Source organism: Crocodylus porosus, unplaced genomic scaffold (genome assembly GCF_001723895.1).
Source record: "Crocodylus porosus isolate Cpor-Errol unplaced genomic scaffold, CroPor_comp1, whole genome shotgun sequence".
Lineage (NCBI taxonomy): Eukaryota > Metazoa > Chordata > Crocodylia > Crocodylidae > Crocodylus > Crocodylus porosus.
In genome coordinates this window covers 3,600,526-3,620,836 of record NW_017728886.1, presented here as the reverse complement: position 1 = coordinate 3,620,836, position 20,311 = coordinate 3,600,526, and the positions used below count along the sequence as shown (strand labels likewise).

Here is a 20,311-nt window from a genome sequence, read left to right as displayed (position 1 = left end):
CTTGACACCCATTATCAGAGTCACCTCCCGTTTTAGGCTCATAAATTTTTTCTTTAACTGGTGTATAACTGAAAGAGGACAACGACACGTGTTTCCTTCTGGAAGCTGTTGGAAGAGAGGGATGGGATGAATTAATCTGCATATTCCCTGCTTAAATATTCCCTCTGCATCCACTCTGCTGCAGTGAGAGATGGGAGACAGGGCTGAATGCCCCACTGTGGCATTGCTTATCTTCATCCACCTGGAGAAGCTGTTGCAAAATAAGCTACAGCTCAGTAGCTCTGTTGCACTGACTCTCGGTGGGCAAGTCCAGCTGAACGTGCACGTGTGGTTTGCGGTGCCGCAAACTGCACGTGCTACACATGCATTTGCTGTGCTGAGTGGGGTTTTTTTGACACCAGGAGATTCCTGTGTCAAAAAAACCCCGTACCAGAAAAAAGCAGAGCGGTGTACGAGGGTGCAGAGCCATGCTCCAGCTGCCGGCCAGGCTCCCCGTGCCTGCATCATCGCTGCTGCAGCCCTGGGTGAACCCCAGGACCCCAGGTAAGGCCGCCAGGGCCAGCCCAGGTGCTGGCCCCAGCCTCCCCTACCCCACCTGGGGCAACTTGCCGTGTGCCAGTGTGCGCGTGCGGGGGCACTCCCCAGGGACAAGTAGCAGCGGCACAAATATGTGCCACTGCTATTTGTCCCTGGGTAAATGCATGTTCCCACTCATGGGGACGCGCCCCAGGTGGGCATACTCACTGTGATATAACTGCCACGTTACGTGGAGCGAATGCTGAAATAGCTCTTTCACGACAGCCCATCAAGGCTATATTTCCATGTGGACAAACCCTTAGGCTGCAAATTAAAAAAGAAAAGGGGCTGCTAGTGTTCACCCCAGAGAGAGACTGGCTGGATCCAGCACAGCTGTGGAGGCTGGTGTACGTTATGCACATTTCCGTATACGCTTTTTTCCCCCCCCAGGGCACTTCATACCAAATTGAGCCATGTGTATGTTGAGCTTTTTATGTTGTGCATCCTCTGTGCGGTGGCTGGCAGCTGAGCTCTGCTTGCAGGATGCAGTGCTGGTGACCACAATTGGAGTGGCTAGAATGAGGTCCCCAACGGTTCAGATGTCAGCCCAAGTCATAAGGGGTGACAGGCATTCATTCGGCCACCGACTGCAGCCCTCTGATTGTTCACACACCGCCTGTTGACTTTCTGCTCCTCAGCCTCGCCTGTGCTCTTCAAGGAAGAACTGAAGGAGGCAGCAGTTACAGAAGGAGGATCTGTCACCCTGCGCTGTGAGCTCACAAAAGCTGCTCCCGTAGAGTGGAAAATAGGGCAAAACATGCTCAAAGCAAGTAGCAAATATCAAATGAGGCAGCAAGGTACCGTGGCCGAGCTGGTTATTCATGGAGTAGAACTGAAGGATGCTGGAGATTACACCTGCGTGTCTGGTGACCAGGAGACAACCGCTGCTTTAACAGTACATGGTAAAAAAACCACAAAAAGTCAATATTAAAGTATTCTCTAATATTCCTGAAACTCAGCTCTGTCCGTCCCTGGATTCATACCCAGGTCTTGATATCAATTCATCATGTCTCTGTTGCTTCTTCCAGTCTGTGCACGGCTCATTTCCAATGCAGTTATGCTGCAGGGCAAACTTCTTGAGTGTTGCCAGTTCACCCCTCCAAACAGAGGCAGCAAAAATGTTCTCTCTTCCCCCCTTGCCTCAACCTCTTCCTTTTGCATCTCCCCCCACCTTTTCCCCCTCGGTGTCCATTTCTCCGGCTCACCCCAGCCAGTTGCATTCCTTCGGCAAGCATTAACGTGCTGTTTATTGTGCCCTTAGCTCTTCCTGCTCTTTTCAAAGAAGAATTAAAGAGTAAAAAAGTCGAAGAAGGAGGAGAGACCACTCTGTCGTGTGAGCTGACCAAAGCTGCTCCTGTGGAGTGGAAGAAAGGCGGCACGGTGCTCAGAGAAAGTCAGAAATACAAAATGAGACAGGAAGGTGCCCTGTCTGAGCTGGTTATCCGCACGCTAGACTTGGAGGACGCTGGCAACTATACGTGCGTGTGTGGAGACCAGCAGACGACAGCCACCTTAATCGTAAAGGGTAAAGATGCCTTATCCACAGTCACAGCTGTTTCATGTCCCCAGCTCCCAAGAAACAACCCTTGCTGTGTGTTAACATTTCCTTTGTCTTGTACTACCATGCACCTCATCCACTGCAACACGGGTTTTTTTGGAAATAGCATCCCTCGGCTCTGAAGACCTACAGGCTGCTTATGCAGGGTGGTTTTAATACACATTTTAATACCCACCGTGCTTCTCCGAAGCATGGACCAGGGCACTCTTCTCACTCCTTTCTGGGACGGGCGCTTTCCCCCTCCTCTCTCCCTGCTGGACACCGGTTCTGCATGAAGCTGGTTTGATTGCAGTTTGTGTTGTAAGAACTTGCTCAGGTCCTGCTCCTGCAGACACAGGTCTGTCTGCATCACGTACGGCTCTTTTATTTTGCAGATTTCCGAGGAGGTCACAAGTGAGCATTTAAATTCCCTGGGCTCATTGCATCTGTCAGTTCAAAATGGGAAGTTTATGATTTATCTCTTGCTTTCATTATTTTGGCGTGTAAAGTCTTTGGACAGATTAATACCACCTCAACCTCCAAGATGTCATATCCGCATAGGGAAAATACCACTAAATCTGGCAAATGGCAGGGGTCAGTTGGATTAACACAAGAACTACACGTCAGTTATAATGTTCTTGGCTTAGCAAACATGAGATGTGGCATGATCTGGACCCCGGGACCCTACTCCCATGTTGTTAAGCAGCAGCAGTAATTAAAAGCATGGAGAGACAGGGCTTAGGACGTTCACTTTTACAAGCTAGTCGCCCCGAAGCAGACATTAGGCTAGGATAAGTGAGGCAGGTGTGAATGGAAATATCACAAGTTAAAAAAAAAATGAAAAAAATAAATTGGGTTTCACAGTCTGGAATTGCAATGACCCCTTGTCCATGTTGCATCCTTTAGCCTTGCCAGCGCTTTTTAAGGAAGAGCTAAAGAATAAGGAAGGTAAAGAAGGTGGAGAAGCCGCTTTGCACTGTGAGCTGACCAAGGCTGCGCCGGTAGACTGGAAGAAAGGACACGAGATTATCAAACCCAGTGAGAAGTACAAAATCAGACAGGAAGGTGCCACTGCAGAGCTGGTGATCTGTGATCTAGATGAGAAGGATACAGGAGATTATACCTGTGTGTGTGGAGAATATCAGACCACAGCTGCCTTAACAGTGCAGGGTAAAGCTATTTCATAATCCATGTCTATGTTTTCTTTGCTATCTGCTTGCCTTGCAGGACACCTCTGCTGTGTGTGGTCATATTCCTTCATCTTTTCTGTCTCCCTCATTCACTCCCTTCCCATTTCCTCAGATTAACAAATCTGGGCTTTGAGGAACCGGAGGCTACATGTATAGAAAATCCCATTGAGCACCATCCTGTGCTATCTGACACATCCTGCTTCCTCCTTTTCAGTTTCTAAAACAAACCTGTCTATTCTTTAGTCTTTCTTCCTGACAATTGCTTTCCCTGTCTGTCCCTGCTGTTTGGAGAAGGAAGGAAATAGTACTCTGACACAAGCCTCGGTAAGCTGAAATTTGCACTATCCAAATTGGTTTTCCATTAGAGGCGCGTCCCTGCAACCACTGCTTGCATCACACAAATACAGTTTTGCTCTGACATTTGCTTTCCTGTGGGAGCAATGATGACTTTGGGCTAGGACTTGAATCTGCTTTCAGGCTGATATAAAAAACCAGGAGTCATGCCGCTGACATTAGTACTTCCGTTTCAAATGGGTGTAGGAGAGAGATATCAGGACATAGGGTCCAGGTTTGGGATTGGGGGTTGTTGTATTTTTGTGCAAGTGCAGCTTCACCACTACAAGTTGAACGCTGAGATGGCATCTCACGTGCTTGCTCAGGGGTGCTAGGCGTGCACGTCTCATCAAACATCGTTTGGAAGAGGTTGTTTCCGTCTGCTGTGTGGCGAACCCTAGCAAGGGCAACATCAAGGACAGAGAGGAGGAGCAGCCACGTGGGAGTCCTTGTTCTGGGAAAGCAGAACGAGTTGGGTGCCGGCTCCGCGCTCTGGTTCTCTCACTTTTTGGAGCGAGTCCATCGGCATTTTTTTTTAAGGAAACACTCTGTGAGCTGAGCCAGACCGACCCACTGGGATGGAAAACGAGGCGCAAGGAGGTGAAAGCAAGTGAGAAATGTAAAATGATGCCTCGACGAGCCTTTCCAAAGGTTCCTTATCATCCAGGTCAGGATACCAAAGATTACAGTCTTGACGCTCCTTTTAGTGACAATAGTAGAAATCTGGATGAATTTATACCCAAGCCAGTGACATTACACTATTCTAAACCTGGGACAAAGCACGCGGGGAGCTAGGCCATCTCTTCCCCTCGGGTTATGATGTCATTGCTAGTTGTCTGTTGTTCCTCCTCTGGTCTCCAATTCCTTCTCCCTGTTCGTCCCCTACCATCCCGCTTGTCATCCACGAGCTGCCGCTGCTTGGTAATGCGTTCTGTATTGCACCCCCCAGCTCTGCCTCCATTTTTCAAAGAGGAAATGCACAGCAAGGACGCCCGAGAAGGTGACACAGCCACGCTGCGCTGTGAGCTGAGCAAGGCCGGCGCCCCGGTGCAGTGGAGGAAGGGGCACCAGGTGCTCCAGCCGGGCAGCAAGTACAGAATGAGACAGGACGGCTGCGTTTCAGAGCTGGCGGTCCACGACATCCATCCGAAGGATGCAGGAGATTACACCTGTGTGTGTGGAGACCAGAAGACCACTGCTGCCTTGACAGTGCATGGTAAAATGACAGTGTCTCAGGAGCTCCCTGTATGTCTCTGTTTACTGCTTGACCTGTGAAATCTCTGTATTGCCAGCTCTTTTTCTTTATAGCGGGGTTCGTTGGTTATTGCCGTGCTCTTTTTCTCACGCTTTCCATTTGTCTCTTTGTGCGCCCAAGAATTTGTTTGCATTGCTATCCCTGTGGTTTCTAAAGCTGCCCTTCCTGCGAATGTTTTCCTCTGCCATCCTTTATCCCATCTTGCTTCACGTCCTCCTGAAGGTCCTTCTCCAGTGCCCACTGAAGCCAATGGGGTGCTCTCCATTGCACTCCATGGATGCTGGAGCAGGCTGTAACACTGTATGAGACACTTTTCCCTCCCGCAGAGGACAGGAAAGCTGTCAGCTGTGAATTTTCACAGGCTCTTTGTTCTTTTTATATCCCTCAGCCTTGCCTCCTGTGTTCAAGAAGGAACTGCAGGACTTGGAAGCCACAGAAAGTGGCACCGTCACGCTGCGCTGCGAGCTGACTAAGGCTGCTCAAGTGGAGTGGAAGAAAGGGCACCAAGTGCTCAAAGCAAGCGAGAAATACCATGTGAGACAGGATGGGGCCATCGCAGAGCTGGTTATTCATGAGCTAGGTCTGAAAGACACTGGGGATTACACCTGCCTGTGTGGAGACCAGCGGACGGCAGCCACCTTAACAGTGAACGGTAAAAAGAAAAGGGCAGAAGTCATTTCTGACAATACACGTGTTATATCAGTGCTAGGTACTGAAGTAACTTCATGGAGGTGACCTCAGCCCAGCGCAATTAAAAAAATGGCAGTCCATTTAAAAGAGCTAGTGACAACACTAAGCTGGGATCCCCATCTTAGTTCACCCTGTGCTGAAAGAAGAGGAGAGAATTTGTAAAAGATAATAAGGAGGTGATTACAGAATAGTTAGGGTGTAGCTCTTTCTCATCCCCATCTTCATGCCCATCCTTGTTCTCATCTTCATCCAATCTTCTCCAATAAGAGAAAAGTGTGAAATGCTCATCTCCTGATGCAGGTCTTCAGAACAATTCTTTGTCTCTAAGTAGGTTTCCAAGATCAGAGGGTGATCTTTTGTGGCAAGAATAGACTCCTATGGCCAATGGCCAATGGCCCTGGCTCATGCTGATAATGGGCATAATTCATCGCAAAAGCTGCTTTTGCAAGAAGTACGGTACCTTCTAGTTCTGAAAACATGTGTGCAACCTCCGTGGGTTAAAGGGCCTAGATTTCTATGGCAAATCCTTGAGGTTTTGCTACCCCAAAGTACTTGAAAGAGGTAGAGAATTGAAGCCCCTGCCATCTTATCCTTCCCAAGGTCCCCTAAGTGTTGTAGACTGCAAGGCATGTTTCTGTTTTGTAGCCCTGCCAGCCCTGTTCAAACACGAGCTTCAGAATATGGAGGCAGAAGAAAGCAGCGCTGTCACTTTGCAGTGTGAGCTCACCAAACCCAACGCGCCGGTGGGTTGGAAGAAAGGAGCTACCCCTCTCTCTCCTAGCCTGAAATATGAAATGAGGCAGCGGGGCTCCATTGCTGAACTGGTCATTCATGACTTACAACTGGAAGATTCAGGAGAATATACCTGTGACTCTGGGGATCAACAGACGACCGTGGCAGTGGCCGTACATGGTAGGCAGATCACTGCAACACTGGACATATGCTGTGAAAAGGAAATCATGGTTTCCCCAGGGCTCTGTGCTTGCTTTCCTGATGGCCCTGAACTCCAGGGTAGGATGGCCTTGGGTATGCTATTCCATTGAAACCTGAACAACTATCACTGGAGATTTGATGCACATTTGGTTAATAATGTCTTTGGTGCACTGTGCTGGGCAGTCAGGGAGAGATGCCAGTTCAAACCCCTCTCCAGCCGGAGACTAGTCCCCAGGCTACCTTGGAGGGGTTTTGTTTGACACGTTTGGGTAGCCGCAGAGCAGTCAAACCAATATAGTGATGTATGCATGCAACGCACCCAAGTCATTTGAGTGCAGCGAAGTTGGTAGCAGGTGAGATTCAGTGAGCTACTCACAGCAGTGAATTAAAGAGGCAGACTGGTGCTACCAATGCTGCTGTTTATGAATATGGCCATGCATTAAAAATGCACCTAAGGGAAAAGCGGTGTCTGGTGCAAGTTTAAGACCTTGCTCTGAATCAAAATGTTGAACATGGCTGTAGTCACTGAATTAATTGAGAGGAAAAAGAGAGATGGGGATTTTTTTTGTTGCTGCTGAGTTCCCTTGTGTGTTTCTGGGCTACTCACTAGTGCATGGAAACAAAAAAAAAATCTTTGTTACCTCGTCCCAGTGATCAGCATCACATACCAAGGCTTTAGCGTTGATGTTCAAGTAGCGCTGTCCTAACTAGCTTTCCAAGCCCCTTCTGCCATACTGACGGGCTCCCCGCTGGGACATGAACCTCTTTCTGTAGTGCCACTCACAAAGTTACAGTCATCTCCCATGGCACTGACTACTTCCACCACATTTTGAAAGGCATTGGCTGAGGGTTTATTGCAGGGAGAGACCTAACCCAGCACTCTTGTATAAGTTTCAGGAGTTGATATGAGGATAGAGGATAGCATAAGAGGCAAAATTTCCTTCCATGTTAGTCCTTGCTTCTGGCCTGGTGCCCTTTGAATGAAACAGTGGAGATTCTTCCATAGGGACGTCTGGTTAGCTCGAGCCATTTGCTGCCTTCCTTGTCCCTTCCATGGATTACCTTAGGAAACGGAGCTGCTTGTGGTTTGCTGTGCTCCTAAACTCTGCAAAATGCCATCAACTCCTGGCATGCAACATGGTCTGTGCAGCAGGCTGGCAAGAAATAGTCCGCAGACCAAAGCTGGATCAACACCGGATGAGATTTTTCACGGAGGACCGGGGCAGGAGGGCTCCTTTTCGGTGGGGAGACAAAAATGTGCTTAAAATGTTTTATGTCTCAAATTTTGCAGCCCTGCCAGTTGTATTTAAGAAACCTCTTCAAAACAAGGAGACTGAGGAAGGAGGGACCGCTGCATTATGTTGTGAGCTCTCAAAACCCAATTTTCCGGTGGAATGGAGGAAAGGAGGTCTGGGGCTCCAGCCCAGCAATAAGTATGAAATGAGACAGAGGGGGTGCTCTGTAGAGCTCTTAATACACAACCTCAGACTAGAAGACACGGGAGAGTACAGCTGTGATACTGGGGATCAAGAAACAAAGGCTTCGTTAAACGTGAAAGGTAGGTGATACGGGTCCCTCTCTGACCAGCCCGCACTCCTGAAGCAAAGTTATTCAGGAACACAGAGTTGAGGCCCATGACTCTTCTATGTTATTATTTTTCCCTTGCCTTGTAGTAATACTTTTTAAAAATAGCACCACACCATTATACTGAAAGGAAAAGTGGCGTGGACGTGCACGGTACTTTGTTTGCTCTGAGTGTGCGTGTGTGTCTGTACAAGCATTTGTGCGTTTGCTTGTAATGCGAGTTATTTTCCAGGCAGACATTTCGGAGGGTTTGAGAAGAGCTCTACTGCAGTTTGACTCGATGCATAGCTAATGTCATAGCTGTGCCATTAGGAAAAGTGGAATTTCTCCCTCTGATTGCCGGAAGGAGACCACCTGAGCCTTTTCGGCTCTCCTATGGAGATTTGCGAAGATTCATTTTTGAATGCCGACATTTCTCTGCAACCAGTTCACGGACGAGTTTGCTCGAAGAACTCAACCAAGGGAAGGAAAGCTGGCCAACAGCACTTGAAGGACGCTTTATGAATCCATCTTGCTCCTTTGAATGTAGTGGAGTTTGTCGCTGTCGTTATGGACAGATCGGAAGATATATTTTATAGTAGTCGTTTGTGGGGCTTTGTCAAAATGCAGGTTCTAGGTTTCCCACAAGCAGATCCTGAACATGTTCACTAGCAGTGCTTGATTTGGGGTTAAATAAAAGCCCCTGTTATTTTCTTTTCCTTTTAGCCCTCCCAGTTCTGTTCAAAAAGGAGCTCCAAGACAAGGAGGCAGAAGAAGGAGCGTCAGTCAGACTCCAGTGTGAGCTGACAAAGGCCAATGCAGTTGTGGAATGGAGGAAAGGCACCGTGGACCTCTTCCCATGTGCCAAATATGACTTGAAATTGCAGGGTCACGTCGCTGAACTTGTCATTCACAACGTGGAACCAGAAGACGCCTCTGACTACACTTGCGATACTGGAGACCAGCAGAGCACGGCAGTCCTCAGAGTGAACGGTTAGCATCCTGCCCACAGGAGCAAAATGTTCTTGCATGCCATCGTCTGGAAGAGACGCTGGATTTCTTTATAGCCATCAAAGTGAATATAAGATGAGCGAGAGAAGAGCAGGCACAAAAATCATGCATGATCATAGAGCGCATAAGAGGGGATTTGCAGAACAGCTTCCGAAAGAAGGGCTGTTCAGGTGCAAAACACCTCCCTTTGTGTCCCACAAGTATTAACATGTACACCGAACTACACGCTCTGTAACAGCTTTCTGATTTGAGCAAATGCATTTGTTCTTCTTCCTGTTTGGCAGTGTGGATTCCAGTGACTGGGCAGACACGTTAATCCTCAGCCAGTTGCAAAAGCACTTTTAAGGCCAAGTGATTTCCATCTTCAATGCTCTGCATGGTTTGTTTAAACGCTTTGAGCATTTAAACAAACCAGAAATCGCGTGCGTCTCTAGTCGCCGTATTAGCCTGTCTTGTAAAAGTTGTGTGGCTTTTGTCGAAGAGGTTGGATGGAATCGCTTCTTTGGTCTGAACAGTGCCCTGGCTGGCTGGATGCACGTGGCGCGTCAAATGTTGCATCTTCCGGAAAGAGTGATTGTTGAGAAGCTAAGGATTTTGAAAAGATAGTGACATAGACCATGTGTACAAACTGGAGTCTCCGCTCACTTAAGTTGGTGTAAAGCAGGAACGATGCAATGACAATCAATTGATTTACACCAGTTTTAGAAGGGAAGAATCAGACTCCACTTAGAGTGGGTGCTAATGGCATTAGGAGTCAGGGTGCACAACCTGGTGCTTCAGGGAGAGAGCCTCCTGAGAAAGAAGCCCTAGACTTCATGTGAAATAAAAGCTTTAGATAAACGACCCTCAGCTTGTCCTTCTCCAGGTCCAGGCGAGGCAACCCGTTGGCTTGCTCTTTATCAGGATGGCGATGTACAAATTTATACCGCAGTGTGAGCCCCTTGTGTTGCATTGTACCTTGGTTGATCTTTCAGGACCCAAGCATGTAGCTAATGGATTTGTCTATCGGCTGCTTTTGACTCCACAGCCATCAAACCCCAGTTCACGCGGCAGCTGAAGAACGAGGAAGCAGAAGTTGGAGGAAGAGTCAAACTCCGCTGTGAGGTCTCGATTGCTAACGCTACAGTGGAGTGGGAGAAAGACGGCACGGTGCTTCAGTCCGGATCCAAGTATGACATGAGACAAGATGGTACCATTCGTGAGCTGCACATACCTCGCTTGGAGGCAGCGGATGCTGGAGAGTACTCCTGCATTGCTGGGGAGCAGATGAGCACTGCAGTGTTGACGGTGAAGGGTAAGAGCTGTTGACTGGGGGGCACAGATTTTCATTACAACAAGCTGAAACTTCACTGTCTAATACTCACTACTCATGAAACAGGCTTGAAAAATGGACCCTGAGTACATGCTTGTTGTCACAGAATAGCAGAAATTCAAAATCTCATGGCTCCTGACTGGGGCAGGTGTGAACATACCATTGCGTCCCCACCAGGGAAGCATTTTTCTTTGGAGTCAGCCCAAGGTCATGAAACGTAGCCCCATGGTATCTCAACATTTCTTCCACCCCTTACTATTTTCCATTCCATGAGCAGTACAATCATCTTTGCCTTTGTTTTCAGTGGCATAAGCATACCATCATGCAACATCAAAACATAATTAATACACAATATACTCATTAGAAAAAGGGGGGAATAACCCTTGTGAGGGCTGTTAGGTATACTGCTTCATATACTGCTCAGAGGTGTTCAAATACCAGGGTGACTAGAGATGTGATACCGAGTGCTCGAATACCAGGGTGAATAAGGATGTGATTTGATAAAGTAGTCCAGTAGTTTTGTAGCAGGAGGATTCAACACTTTTGTGGATTTTGGTCCTTGAGACACCTTTAGCTCTTCTACTAATGCATCTTGCAACATTGGCAGAACCTGATGTGACCATCATTAGTGGCCTGAAGAACACGGTGGTTTTTGAGGAAGAAGATGCCACGTTTCAGTGCAAGGTGTCTCACGAGAATGCAAAGGACGTGGAGTGGAAGCTACAGGACGTTGCTCTGCAAAGCAATGAAATGAATGAGATCTCTGTGGAGCAAGGCAAGGTTCACACCTTGAGACTGAGGAAGGTCACCCAGCAGGATACGGGCACCATCACGTTCAGAGTGGGGCCATACACATCCACAGCAGAGCTCACCGTGAAAGGTAACAAGCTTCATGGTCTGGGAGGGAGATGGCTTTTGGGAGAGCTGCCAACATTAAAATGTCCAGGAAACTGAGCTGAATGCAGCTTATGGAGGCATTGGCTGCACACCAGCATAGAACTGCTCTGACCAGATACATTACCAAGACTGGCTGTCTATTGATAAAGCACCTCGCTTTTCCCCATTGTTTCCTACCCTTCTCCACCATACGGTACATAGAGCTTCTCACTCAGAAAATCATTCCTTGTTCTTCTTCCACATTTTGTAAACCGCTGTCTACGTCAAGTCACCATCACGCCTGAATCAGGCTAAATGCATTCAATGCGCCTAACTTGGGCTTCTTTATGTTGGGGCAGTTTTTAAGAGGGGCCATTGAGTGGCTGCATCTAAACTGTAGGCTTCCACTTATAACATGCACATAGAAAATAAACCTCTTTTCAGCATTTAATATTCCATTGTCGCGATTGCAAGCCAATTAATGGGGGAACAAAGCGTTTTGAAGAGTTCCAGACCCAGTAGAAGAGAATAAGTGGTTGAAAGTGGAATTATGAAAATGATATTAGGCATTTGGAGGCTCCTGGATTGCCATCTTTCCCATCTTTATCATTTCAGCATTGCCCCCAGTCTTCAAAGAGAAGCTAAAGAACCTAGATATGCAGGAGGATAGTACGGCTGTCTTGGTGTGCCAGGTCTCGCAGCCCAATGTCTCAGTGGAGTGGAGGAAGGGCTCCCAAGTGATTTCTTCAAGTACCAAATATGAAATCAGGCAAGAAGGGATGACCCATACATTGAAGATTTATAATTTAAAACCAGAAGACTCAGGAAAATACACTTGTGATAATGGAAACCAGCAAACGACAGCCCTGTTAACTGTCCAAGGTAGGTGGCTGGGGTTTTTGAAATTAGATGCTTGTTCCTGGTTATGATGGGCACCGTCCAACTTCTCCCAAATAGTCTGAGCCAGCTTCTCAACTGATCCTTTGATTTCAGGAGAGGTGTTATCATGCTGGGTCGTGGGTGGCCAAGTCCAGGAGGTCATTCGGGGCTCGAGGGGCCAATGGGTTTGGGTGGAGTGAGTGGACTCCAGGGACAAGCTGGATCAGGAACCAGGAGGCACTGGATGCGGGGGGGTAAGCTGAGCCAGAGGATCAGGCAGAGCAGAGAGTTGGGGGGCAAGGCAAGTTGAGAAGCCAGGAGATCGAACAGGGAACAGGCAGAGGCGCAAGCCCTAAGGAACAGGGAGGCAAACTGGGTTCAGTTTGAGCTCTCTTGTCCAGACGCTTCCTGGTCCTGCTCTGAGGTTTATATGGGAGGGGGTGAAGGACCAGTTGAACCTGAGCAGCCACCCCGGTAGCAGGGAGTGAGCAGATGGCCGAGCCCTGCTGGAGGTTTCCGGCCAGCACTGCTGGACCTAACTGGTCAGCTCGAGAGGTGGAAGATTGGGATGAGCAGCTAAACGGGGCAGATCGAGGCCCCGTGTTTAAGGCTGCGGCCTGACAGTTGTTCTGATTTCCACCAGCTGAAGATCCATACTTTTTTTTCCAGAAATTATGCTAAGTGCTAGTTTTGAATAGTGTTAGAATGATGTTGTAGCCTTGGTGGTCCAGGAATGACGTGAAAGGCAAGGATTTTTTTTTTGTGGGGGGGGTGATATCTTTTATTGGATCAGTTACATAGCTTGAATAAAATTAGATGAGCTTTTGAATGCAAGGTTTCTGAATAGCATAAGACAGATTTATTTCAGTCCACTAGTGAATCCAATGAACCATGTGCATGAATGTTAAACAGTTATGAAAAACTTTTACTGCACATGTGCAGCTGCTTATAAATCTATCATAGCTTATATTGTGAAAGCAAAGGATGAATATCTACCAGCTAGGAGGCCAGGCTGAGTTGGCTGAAGTCCTCTGCAAGCAACACCTGTACCTCTCTGCCAGCGTGTTTTGGTCCTGAGCTGAGAAAGCTTCTTGAAGTTCAGATCTGGACCACTGTAGATAGATTCATAGACTGCTAAGGCCAAAGAGGACTGTTAGATCATCCAGTCTGGCCTCCTGCATGCTGCAGGCTTTAAAATATCCATTTTTTTTCCCCTGAGCCCAGTGACTATCCAGCCAGTCCACCACAATCCGCATATTGAGAGCTCTTTGTTATTGGCCTCAAATGCCATACACCAAAAATATGTGGTTCTTCAAGATAAGATAACAGTCCTGATGCTGCTCTCATTTCCACCAGTATAAATCAGGAACTATTTCATAGAAGTCAGTGCAATTACAGAGGTAAAAATGATCTAAAAACTGACTTGGGCCTAACATTAGTAGCCTTAGTTGTAGGCCTGAATCAAAGGAAGGCATCCAAAATTTGGCTGTCAACATAGAGGCCACCAAAATGACTGAACACTTCTGAGAGTATAGGCTTAAAGGCTTGTATTTACAGCAAGACATGGCCAAGCCTAGGATTCGAACCCAGATCATGCTGGCTCCTAGACGCATGTCAATCTGGGGGTGGGGGTGGCACGTGCCGTGGTGTGGGGAGTGACCACAGCAGGGGTAGCAGCGACCAGCTGCGGCCGTGTGGCGCAGGGAGTATCCACGGCGTGGGGGAGAGGGGAATGCCCGCTGGCTGTGGCCACACGGTGTGGGCAGCAGCCCTGGGCTATCCGGCGGGGGCATGGCGTGTGGCCGCGGGGCATGGCGTGGGGAGCGGCCATGATGTGGGGAGCGGCCACAGGCTGTGCCCGCGTGGCACAGGGAGCAGCCCTGGAGCGTGGTGCAGGAGGCATAGGGGGTGTGGCGCATGGCTGCACCGGGGAGTGTGGTGTGCGATGATGAGGCATGGAGTGGGAAACAGCCATGGCACGGGGGCACAGGGAATGCCTACTGGCATTTTGCTAGTATTAATTTAAAGTGGATACTGCACAAAACATCCATTAAAACATGACACCTCTTTTTAAGAAGCAGAAACGTTAGGGCTGGGATTGGGGCCACACACTTCACACTTTATTGAGGGCACCGGCAAGATGCGCTTTCCAGGGGAAGGCTGCAGCGAGGGAAGGTCTGCTCTGATCAGGTCTAAGCCCTCACCATGCTAGTGGGAAACGGCACGACACATGGCAAGTGCATATACAGGCTAAGAAATCACTGTGAAGTGCCGACAAAGGACTCGCCATTTTGCTTTTCAAATTCCTTTTCATTTAATAAAGTGATTTAGGACATGGAATGATGGCAGGGCACTGGCATTGCCCCGATGGGCTGCATGTTGTGCACCCCGGCTGAGACTGGGAAAGGTACTTTGGTGCCTGCAGTAATGGAATATATTGAAGGATCTCTGCCTGGTTCTGTAGTTTAATGAATTGATGGGTGTGCCTGCTGTGCTGCTCCTCCCCCGTGCCTCATGCTCTGTGGCCACAGCTGATGGGCAATCCATGCATGGGGGGCATGGTTTGCAGCCATGCCTGGGGCAGGACATGGTGCGTGGCACTGTGCGGCTGTGCACCATGCCCCCCACTTATACCTAGCGCACCCTGCAGCTGCAGCTGGCAGTCACTCCTGCAGCAGTGGGGGGTGCAACCACAGCGTGCCACATGGGGAGTGGGTGCAGGGGGTGTGCTGCACCCCACAGATGCATGCTGCAGCTGGTGGGTGCTCCTTGTGCCTGTCCCCCACCCCCTTGTGCATCCTGTGCACCCCGTGCCCCACAGATGCAGCTGGCGGGCAATCCCCTGTAGAAGTGGGAGCTTTGCACGCCAGGGAGCTAGGCGCATGGCCACAGGGTGCCACGTGGGAAACCGGTTTGAGGCATGTGCCCCACCCTGCGGCCATGTGGTACAGCCAGTGGGCTCTGCATATGTACCCCATGCCCATTCCCTGTGTGGCACCCTGCGGCCATGTGCCAGGCCCCCCGTGCCAAGTGTCACATCCCTACATGGCCGCGGCAGGCCCCCCTGCAGGACCACAAGCCATGCCCCCTCTCTGATCATCTCCCCTCTCCCACTGGGCCATGGGGCACACCCTGGCCTCCACACCTCTGCCTCCGCCTGTCTCTACATTTGTCCAGGCCACACAGGTGCAGTTGGCCCAGAGCATTATGGACAGACAGACAAACAGCTGCCACAGCTTTTATTATATTAGAATTTTACTAGGGTCATATATAAAAATACATTATGCCAGGCATGTTATTTTATTTTGTTATTTTAAGACACAGAATTGGTCTCAAAGTTCAGGGGAAGTGAAACGAGTCAAAACGTCACATGGGAATTGTCCCTTGAAGACTCTTCCAGCTTCATTTGGCTGTAGTATGACCCCTCATTGCACCTGCCATTGGTAGGGGTCTATCTAGATTGCGGGGAGACTTACCGATTTTCGTGGTGTGAAGTTCTCATTCTGCGGTCATTTCATGGTAGCCCTGCCTGTCAGCATTGATTGGCAGAGAGGCCCTGCCCCTCGGCGCTGATTGGCAGAGAGGCCCTGGGGGGAGGAGGGATAAAGGCACAGCCACCATCTTGATTGCTGGCTGCCCTTTGTGTGGCCTTGCCCCTTGGCACTGATTAGCACAGAGGCCCTAGCGGGGGAAGAGAGACGAGGGGGCAGGAGCCGTCTTGTCTTATCCACTGCTCTTTGTCCCACCACACCAACTGGCGCCTTCCCCTCCTGGCAACGAGGGCTGCTGGCTTCCACTGGGGAGCCAGCATTTCATTTTCATTAAGTTTTTGTTGTCGCTGATTTTGCAGATTTCGTGGACACTCCTGCAGTTGGTGGTTTCCATGAAATCTGTGAAACCAGAAATGAAGTAGGTCCCGAGTTACTGGTGCACCCCAGTGAACCAAGCACCGTTGTGCTGTGTGGGGACGGGTGTACTGAACGGTGTGCTAGGTGACCCAATTTGCTTTTCTCGGGGGGGTCCCAGGCATTCCAGCGCTATTTGAAAAGACCCTCCAGAACCAAGAAGCCGAGGAGGGCTCCACTGCCACCCTGCACGCTGAGCTCTCAAAACTCGATGCGCCAGTGAAGTGGCGAAAGGGCTCAGTCCTGCTCCAAAGCGGTGCCAAGTATGAGATAAGGCAGCTGGGATCTCGCGTGGAACTCCTGATTCGGGACCTGCAGCTGCAGGATGCCGGAGACTACACCTGCGATTCTGGTGATCAGCAGAGCACCGCATCGCTGCTGGTAAAAGGTGACGAGGCATTTCCTGTCCCTTTTTACACATTTCGGGTATAGTTTGGATCAGTTCTCCACGTGGTATGCAGCTCGAGGACTCTGGAGCACTGAGCACAGCCCCTCGGCACCCACAGTTATAAAGTGTTGCAGCACTTCCACTGCAGCCTCCATCTGTGACTGTTGCCATAAGCCTAGCAGTGTCGCCATGCAGGCTGTAGGCAGACAGAGGCATCATGGGACCTCTGTGGTTCTTGTTATTCAGGCAGCTCGTTTATGGTGTAGGTTCTCCAATGTAACATGTGTTCTTCCTGGCTGTTAGGACGCCCGGAACAGCAATGAGCAGGCTGCACCACCACAAAATGACCCTTTTCCCTTCCTTTCAACAGTCCTTAAATGCAGCTGCCCTATAACCTCCCTGGGACTACAGTCCAGCAGCTGTGCATGGCACCCATGGGACTTTGTACACACCACAAAATTGGCCTTTAAAGTGGCTTAAATGCCCTTTTGCACCACTTTAATGGCGTTGCTGTTTGCATGCTCAGTGGCGTATTCCACTTTAGACGACTTTGGTACGTAGCAAGATAAAACACCTCTGAGATGTTTTAGTTTGCTACCTAACAAAGTGCAGCAGTGCACGGGGCACTGGGAACCAACGTGTTCAGGGCTTGGCGGGCCCCGCACAGCTCAGGGGTGGTAGGACCCAGCAGCAGCTCATGCGGGGGGGTGGGTATAAGTGCTTCCCTCCACAGCTGTCGTGCCCCTCAAGTCCTCCCGGGCCAGGTGCCAGCGGGTGGGTGTTCCCATGTAGCTCAGGGACCACTCAGCCCGCCAGCAGCTCTCTCCTCTCCCTGCTGCCAAAGAGGCAGGTAAGGAGCGGGCCCCCACCCTTGTGTACGTGCCACGAGGGTTTAGTTTGGTTTAATTCTCCCTAAATTGAAACAGTGTTTTTAAAAACCCACTATTTCAATTTAGGGAGAACTAAACAGAGTTAGTTTAGTGGCGTGTACAAGCAACCCAGCCATTTTGGTGTCCTCAGCACCTGCTGCATAATGGCTGTGGCGTGTACAAGCAACCCCCACATTCATTTCCTATCAATGCCTCCTATATTTTCAGAACAAAACTTCCCTCCCCTGTAACTCTCCCCTCATACGTCATCGATACCGAATTTACCCACTGTTGGTGTTAATGCAAGCAGTTCCTGTACCAGATCCAGCTTTCCGAGATGGGAATATTAAGGCGGATGCTCGTTTCCTCCTTTGTGTTCCAGCAACCTAACTATCCAGTTTAGGCACTTGAGTGCTGAGGTCGGTGCCCAAATGCAGAACGAAATGCTCATGTTGCAGCGTGGGCTTCTGCTTCTGGGAACGGTGAGCTGATTTGCAGAAGGCGCTAAGTGGCCAGCCGTTTCTGTTGTTTTGGGCTGGAGTTCTGGATATTCAGCATCTCAGAAAATGGGGCCTCCTAGATTTGCGCCCCAAGAATAACAGCATTTAGGAAAGCGTGTAAGGGTTGCTGTGGTTTACTGTAAGCATCGCTTAGACCCAACAAGCCCACCAGGGTTCATTTCTACAATCGCTAATGCTGATGTGAAACGAATTAACCCGTTGATCCTGCGGGACTCCGATTCTGCTGGGAGGAGGATCAAATGGCACACCTGCGTATGAAAGCCAGCAGACCAGAAAACAGCCCTTGATCAGGGGCATCTCAAAAAGTCAGTTAAAGAGGGTCACAAATGAAGAGTAATTGTGTCTTTTCCTGCTTATCTTGGCTTAGCTTTGCCAGTGCTTTTTCTACAACCGCTGCAGAATCAGCAAGCGGAAGAGGGTGGCACCATCACCCTGAGCTGTGAGATCTCTAAACCCAACGCCCCTGTGAAGTGGAAGAAGTCAGGGAAATTGCTGCAACCCAGTGACAAGTATAAGATGAACCAGTCAGGCCTCGTGGCCGAGTTGACAATTTGTAACCTGAGGGACGGCGATGCTGGGGAGTACACCTGCGACACGGGAGACCAGCAAACCACTGCAGCACTGTCTGTGAAAGGTAGGCCTTTGCACTGGCTTTTGACTGGTGGATCGTTTTAGCTCATATGCATGGCACCGCAGTGAAATACAGTGTCATCACAGTGTGGTAGAATAATATCCTGCTGTATCTGCTCCTGGCAACACAACAGAGTGCAGAAGCAGAGCAAGGCCCTTAGAGAGTCAAGAGCTTCATATTACTCACTGAGAAATGTTTGCATATTCCCAGAATAATATTGTGGTAAATGCCCACGAAGCTTTGAACACGCCACGTTGTTAATGATGATGATGGTGATGGGTGTTTAAAACAGGGGAGCGCAGTGAGATGTTTGAAGAGGTGCTTAAAACCATTTTGACTTTCTCTGTCAAAGAGCCAGCAGCAAACATAGTAGAGGCGCTAAAGGACATCACCATGTATGAAGGAGAGGACGCCGTGTTCGAATGCAGGCTCTCCCGGGACAACGTCCGGGATGTGCAGTGGTGCCTGGGAGGGGTCCCTCTCCAGGTCAATGAAATGAATGAGATCCAAGTGCAAGGGAAGCGTCACACCCTGACCCTGCGGAGGGTTACGCTGGAAGACTCCGGTCCCATCAGTGTCAAAGTGGGGGCTCATACCTCTGAGGCCCAGCTCACAGTGCAAGGTGAGCAAGCCAACCCCATGAGATGTGTGGTTTCATTGCAATAATTATTTCCTTACTATCTATTGACCTATTTATTTAGATATATATCCTGCTGTAGGCAGAAAGGCTCAGGGCAGCTTGCAATAAAAGACAAACAACCCACCGAAGCAGCAACAGATTCCCCAAAGGACACCCTAGAAATGCCACCCTACTCCTCCTTTCCTGCCCAGCACCCAGGGAGAGCAGGGCATCCCCCCCATCCCAGCTGTGCTTCCCAACTCTTCCCAACCCCCATTCACATCTAGGTATAGAAAATCAGTCCCTACTTCCCTGCCCCCTTGCCCACCTACTTCCCATACCCCCGCCTCTCACCCAAAGGAGATCCCGCTCCTTTCTCCAGCAGAGTGTCTGTGGCCACCCCCAACATGCATACTCCCTCCCCTCCCCTCAGCAAACACAATAAGACATTTAAAAGAGCCAGATCAGGGGGATACCGAAAGCCGCTCCATCCCCAGCCAAGGGCAACCCTAAAGGGTGCCCTTGAGTGACTATGGGAGGTCTTTTTTGAAATTAGACTTGTGGCTCTAAGTTTCTCCATCATGTCCTTTCTCTATCCAGTCTACCTTCTCTTCATCCTCCTTAATGATCTGGATAGGCCCAAAATCAATCAGGCCTTCCTTGTTGCCCGTTCAGTGAGTTTTGCCCCAGGCTTACCCCCATTGCTGCCCTGCGTCTGTCTTCCTCCAACAGGAGCCCTTCCCTTATGTTGCTCTCAGGAGTGTGGCCTCCAGCATGTCTGGTGGTCCTTAAAGGACCCTGTCCCGTCTCCCCTGCCATGGGGCTTGCACGCCTTTGTTACAGAAAGGGCCTCAGGACTCATCCAGTCAAACTCCCTGCCCGAATGCAGGAATGCCATTCCCAAACTATCCCTACCCAACGCTTGTCCTACTGCCTATGAGACCTGGGTATGTCCCTGTGGCGACAATCCAGCCACAATCAGATGTCCCCAAGAAAGCACGAACCTCACTCCGACGGCCATCGTCAGTTGTCAAAATGAAGTCTGCAGCAGAATTATCCCGAATCTGGTACAATACCACTTTCTCTAGATGATAATATTCTGCGACTTTTAGGAATGCCAGTGACATGTTGGTACTGGCTGCGGGAGACTTGTGTCCTTACCCCAAGCTATCCCCCAAGCTATGTCATTAGCAGGAATCCTGGTTTTCTCTGATTTAAAAAAA

The 20,311-nt window shown here is 49.5% G+C and overlaps 1 protein-coding gene across 1 annotated transcript in view; it reads left to right on the top strand.

Moving 5' to 3' along the window:
- The window catches only part of OBSCN (obscurin, cytoskeletal calmodulin and titin-interacting RhoGEF), a 223,829-nt gene that overhangs the window by 136,868 nt on the left and 66,650 nt on the right, over positions 1 to 20,311 (top strand). The window contains exons 43-56 of the mRNA XM_019543669.1: positions 1,215 to 1,478; positions 1,838 to 2,101; positions 3,020 to 3,283; positions 4,586 to 4,852; positions 5,280 to 5,543; positions 6,227 to 6,493; positions 7,806 to 8,072; positions 8,804 to 9,070; positions 10,116 to 10,382; positions 11,008 to 11,280; positions 11,892 to 12,158; positions 16,182 to 16,448; positions 18,206 to 18,472; positions 18,822 to 19,091. Of these exons, the coding sequence (XP_019399214.1) occupies positions 1,215 to 1,478; positions 1,838 to 2,101; positions 3,020 to 3,283; positions 4,586 to 4,852; positions 5,280 to 5,543; positions 6,227 to 6,493; positions 7,806 to 8,072; positions 8,804 to 9,070; positions 10,116 to 10,382; positions 11,008 to 11,280; positions 11,892 to 12,158; positions 16,182 to 16,448; positions 18,206 to 18,472; positions 18,822 to 19,091 (3,735 nt within the window). The remainder of the gene's footprint in view (positions 1 to 1,214; positions 1,479 to 1,837; positions 2,102 to 3,019; positions 3,284 to 4,585; positions 4,853 to 5,279; positions 5,544 to 6,226; positions 6,494 to 7,805; positions 8,073 to 8,803; positions 9,071 to 10,115; positions 10,383 to 11,007; positions 11,281 to 11,891; positions 12,159 to 16,181; positions 16,449 to 18,205; positions 18,473 to 18,821; positions 19,092 to 20,311) is intronic.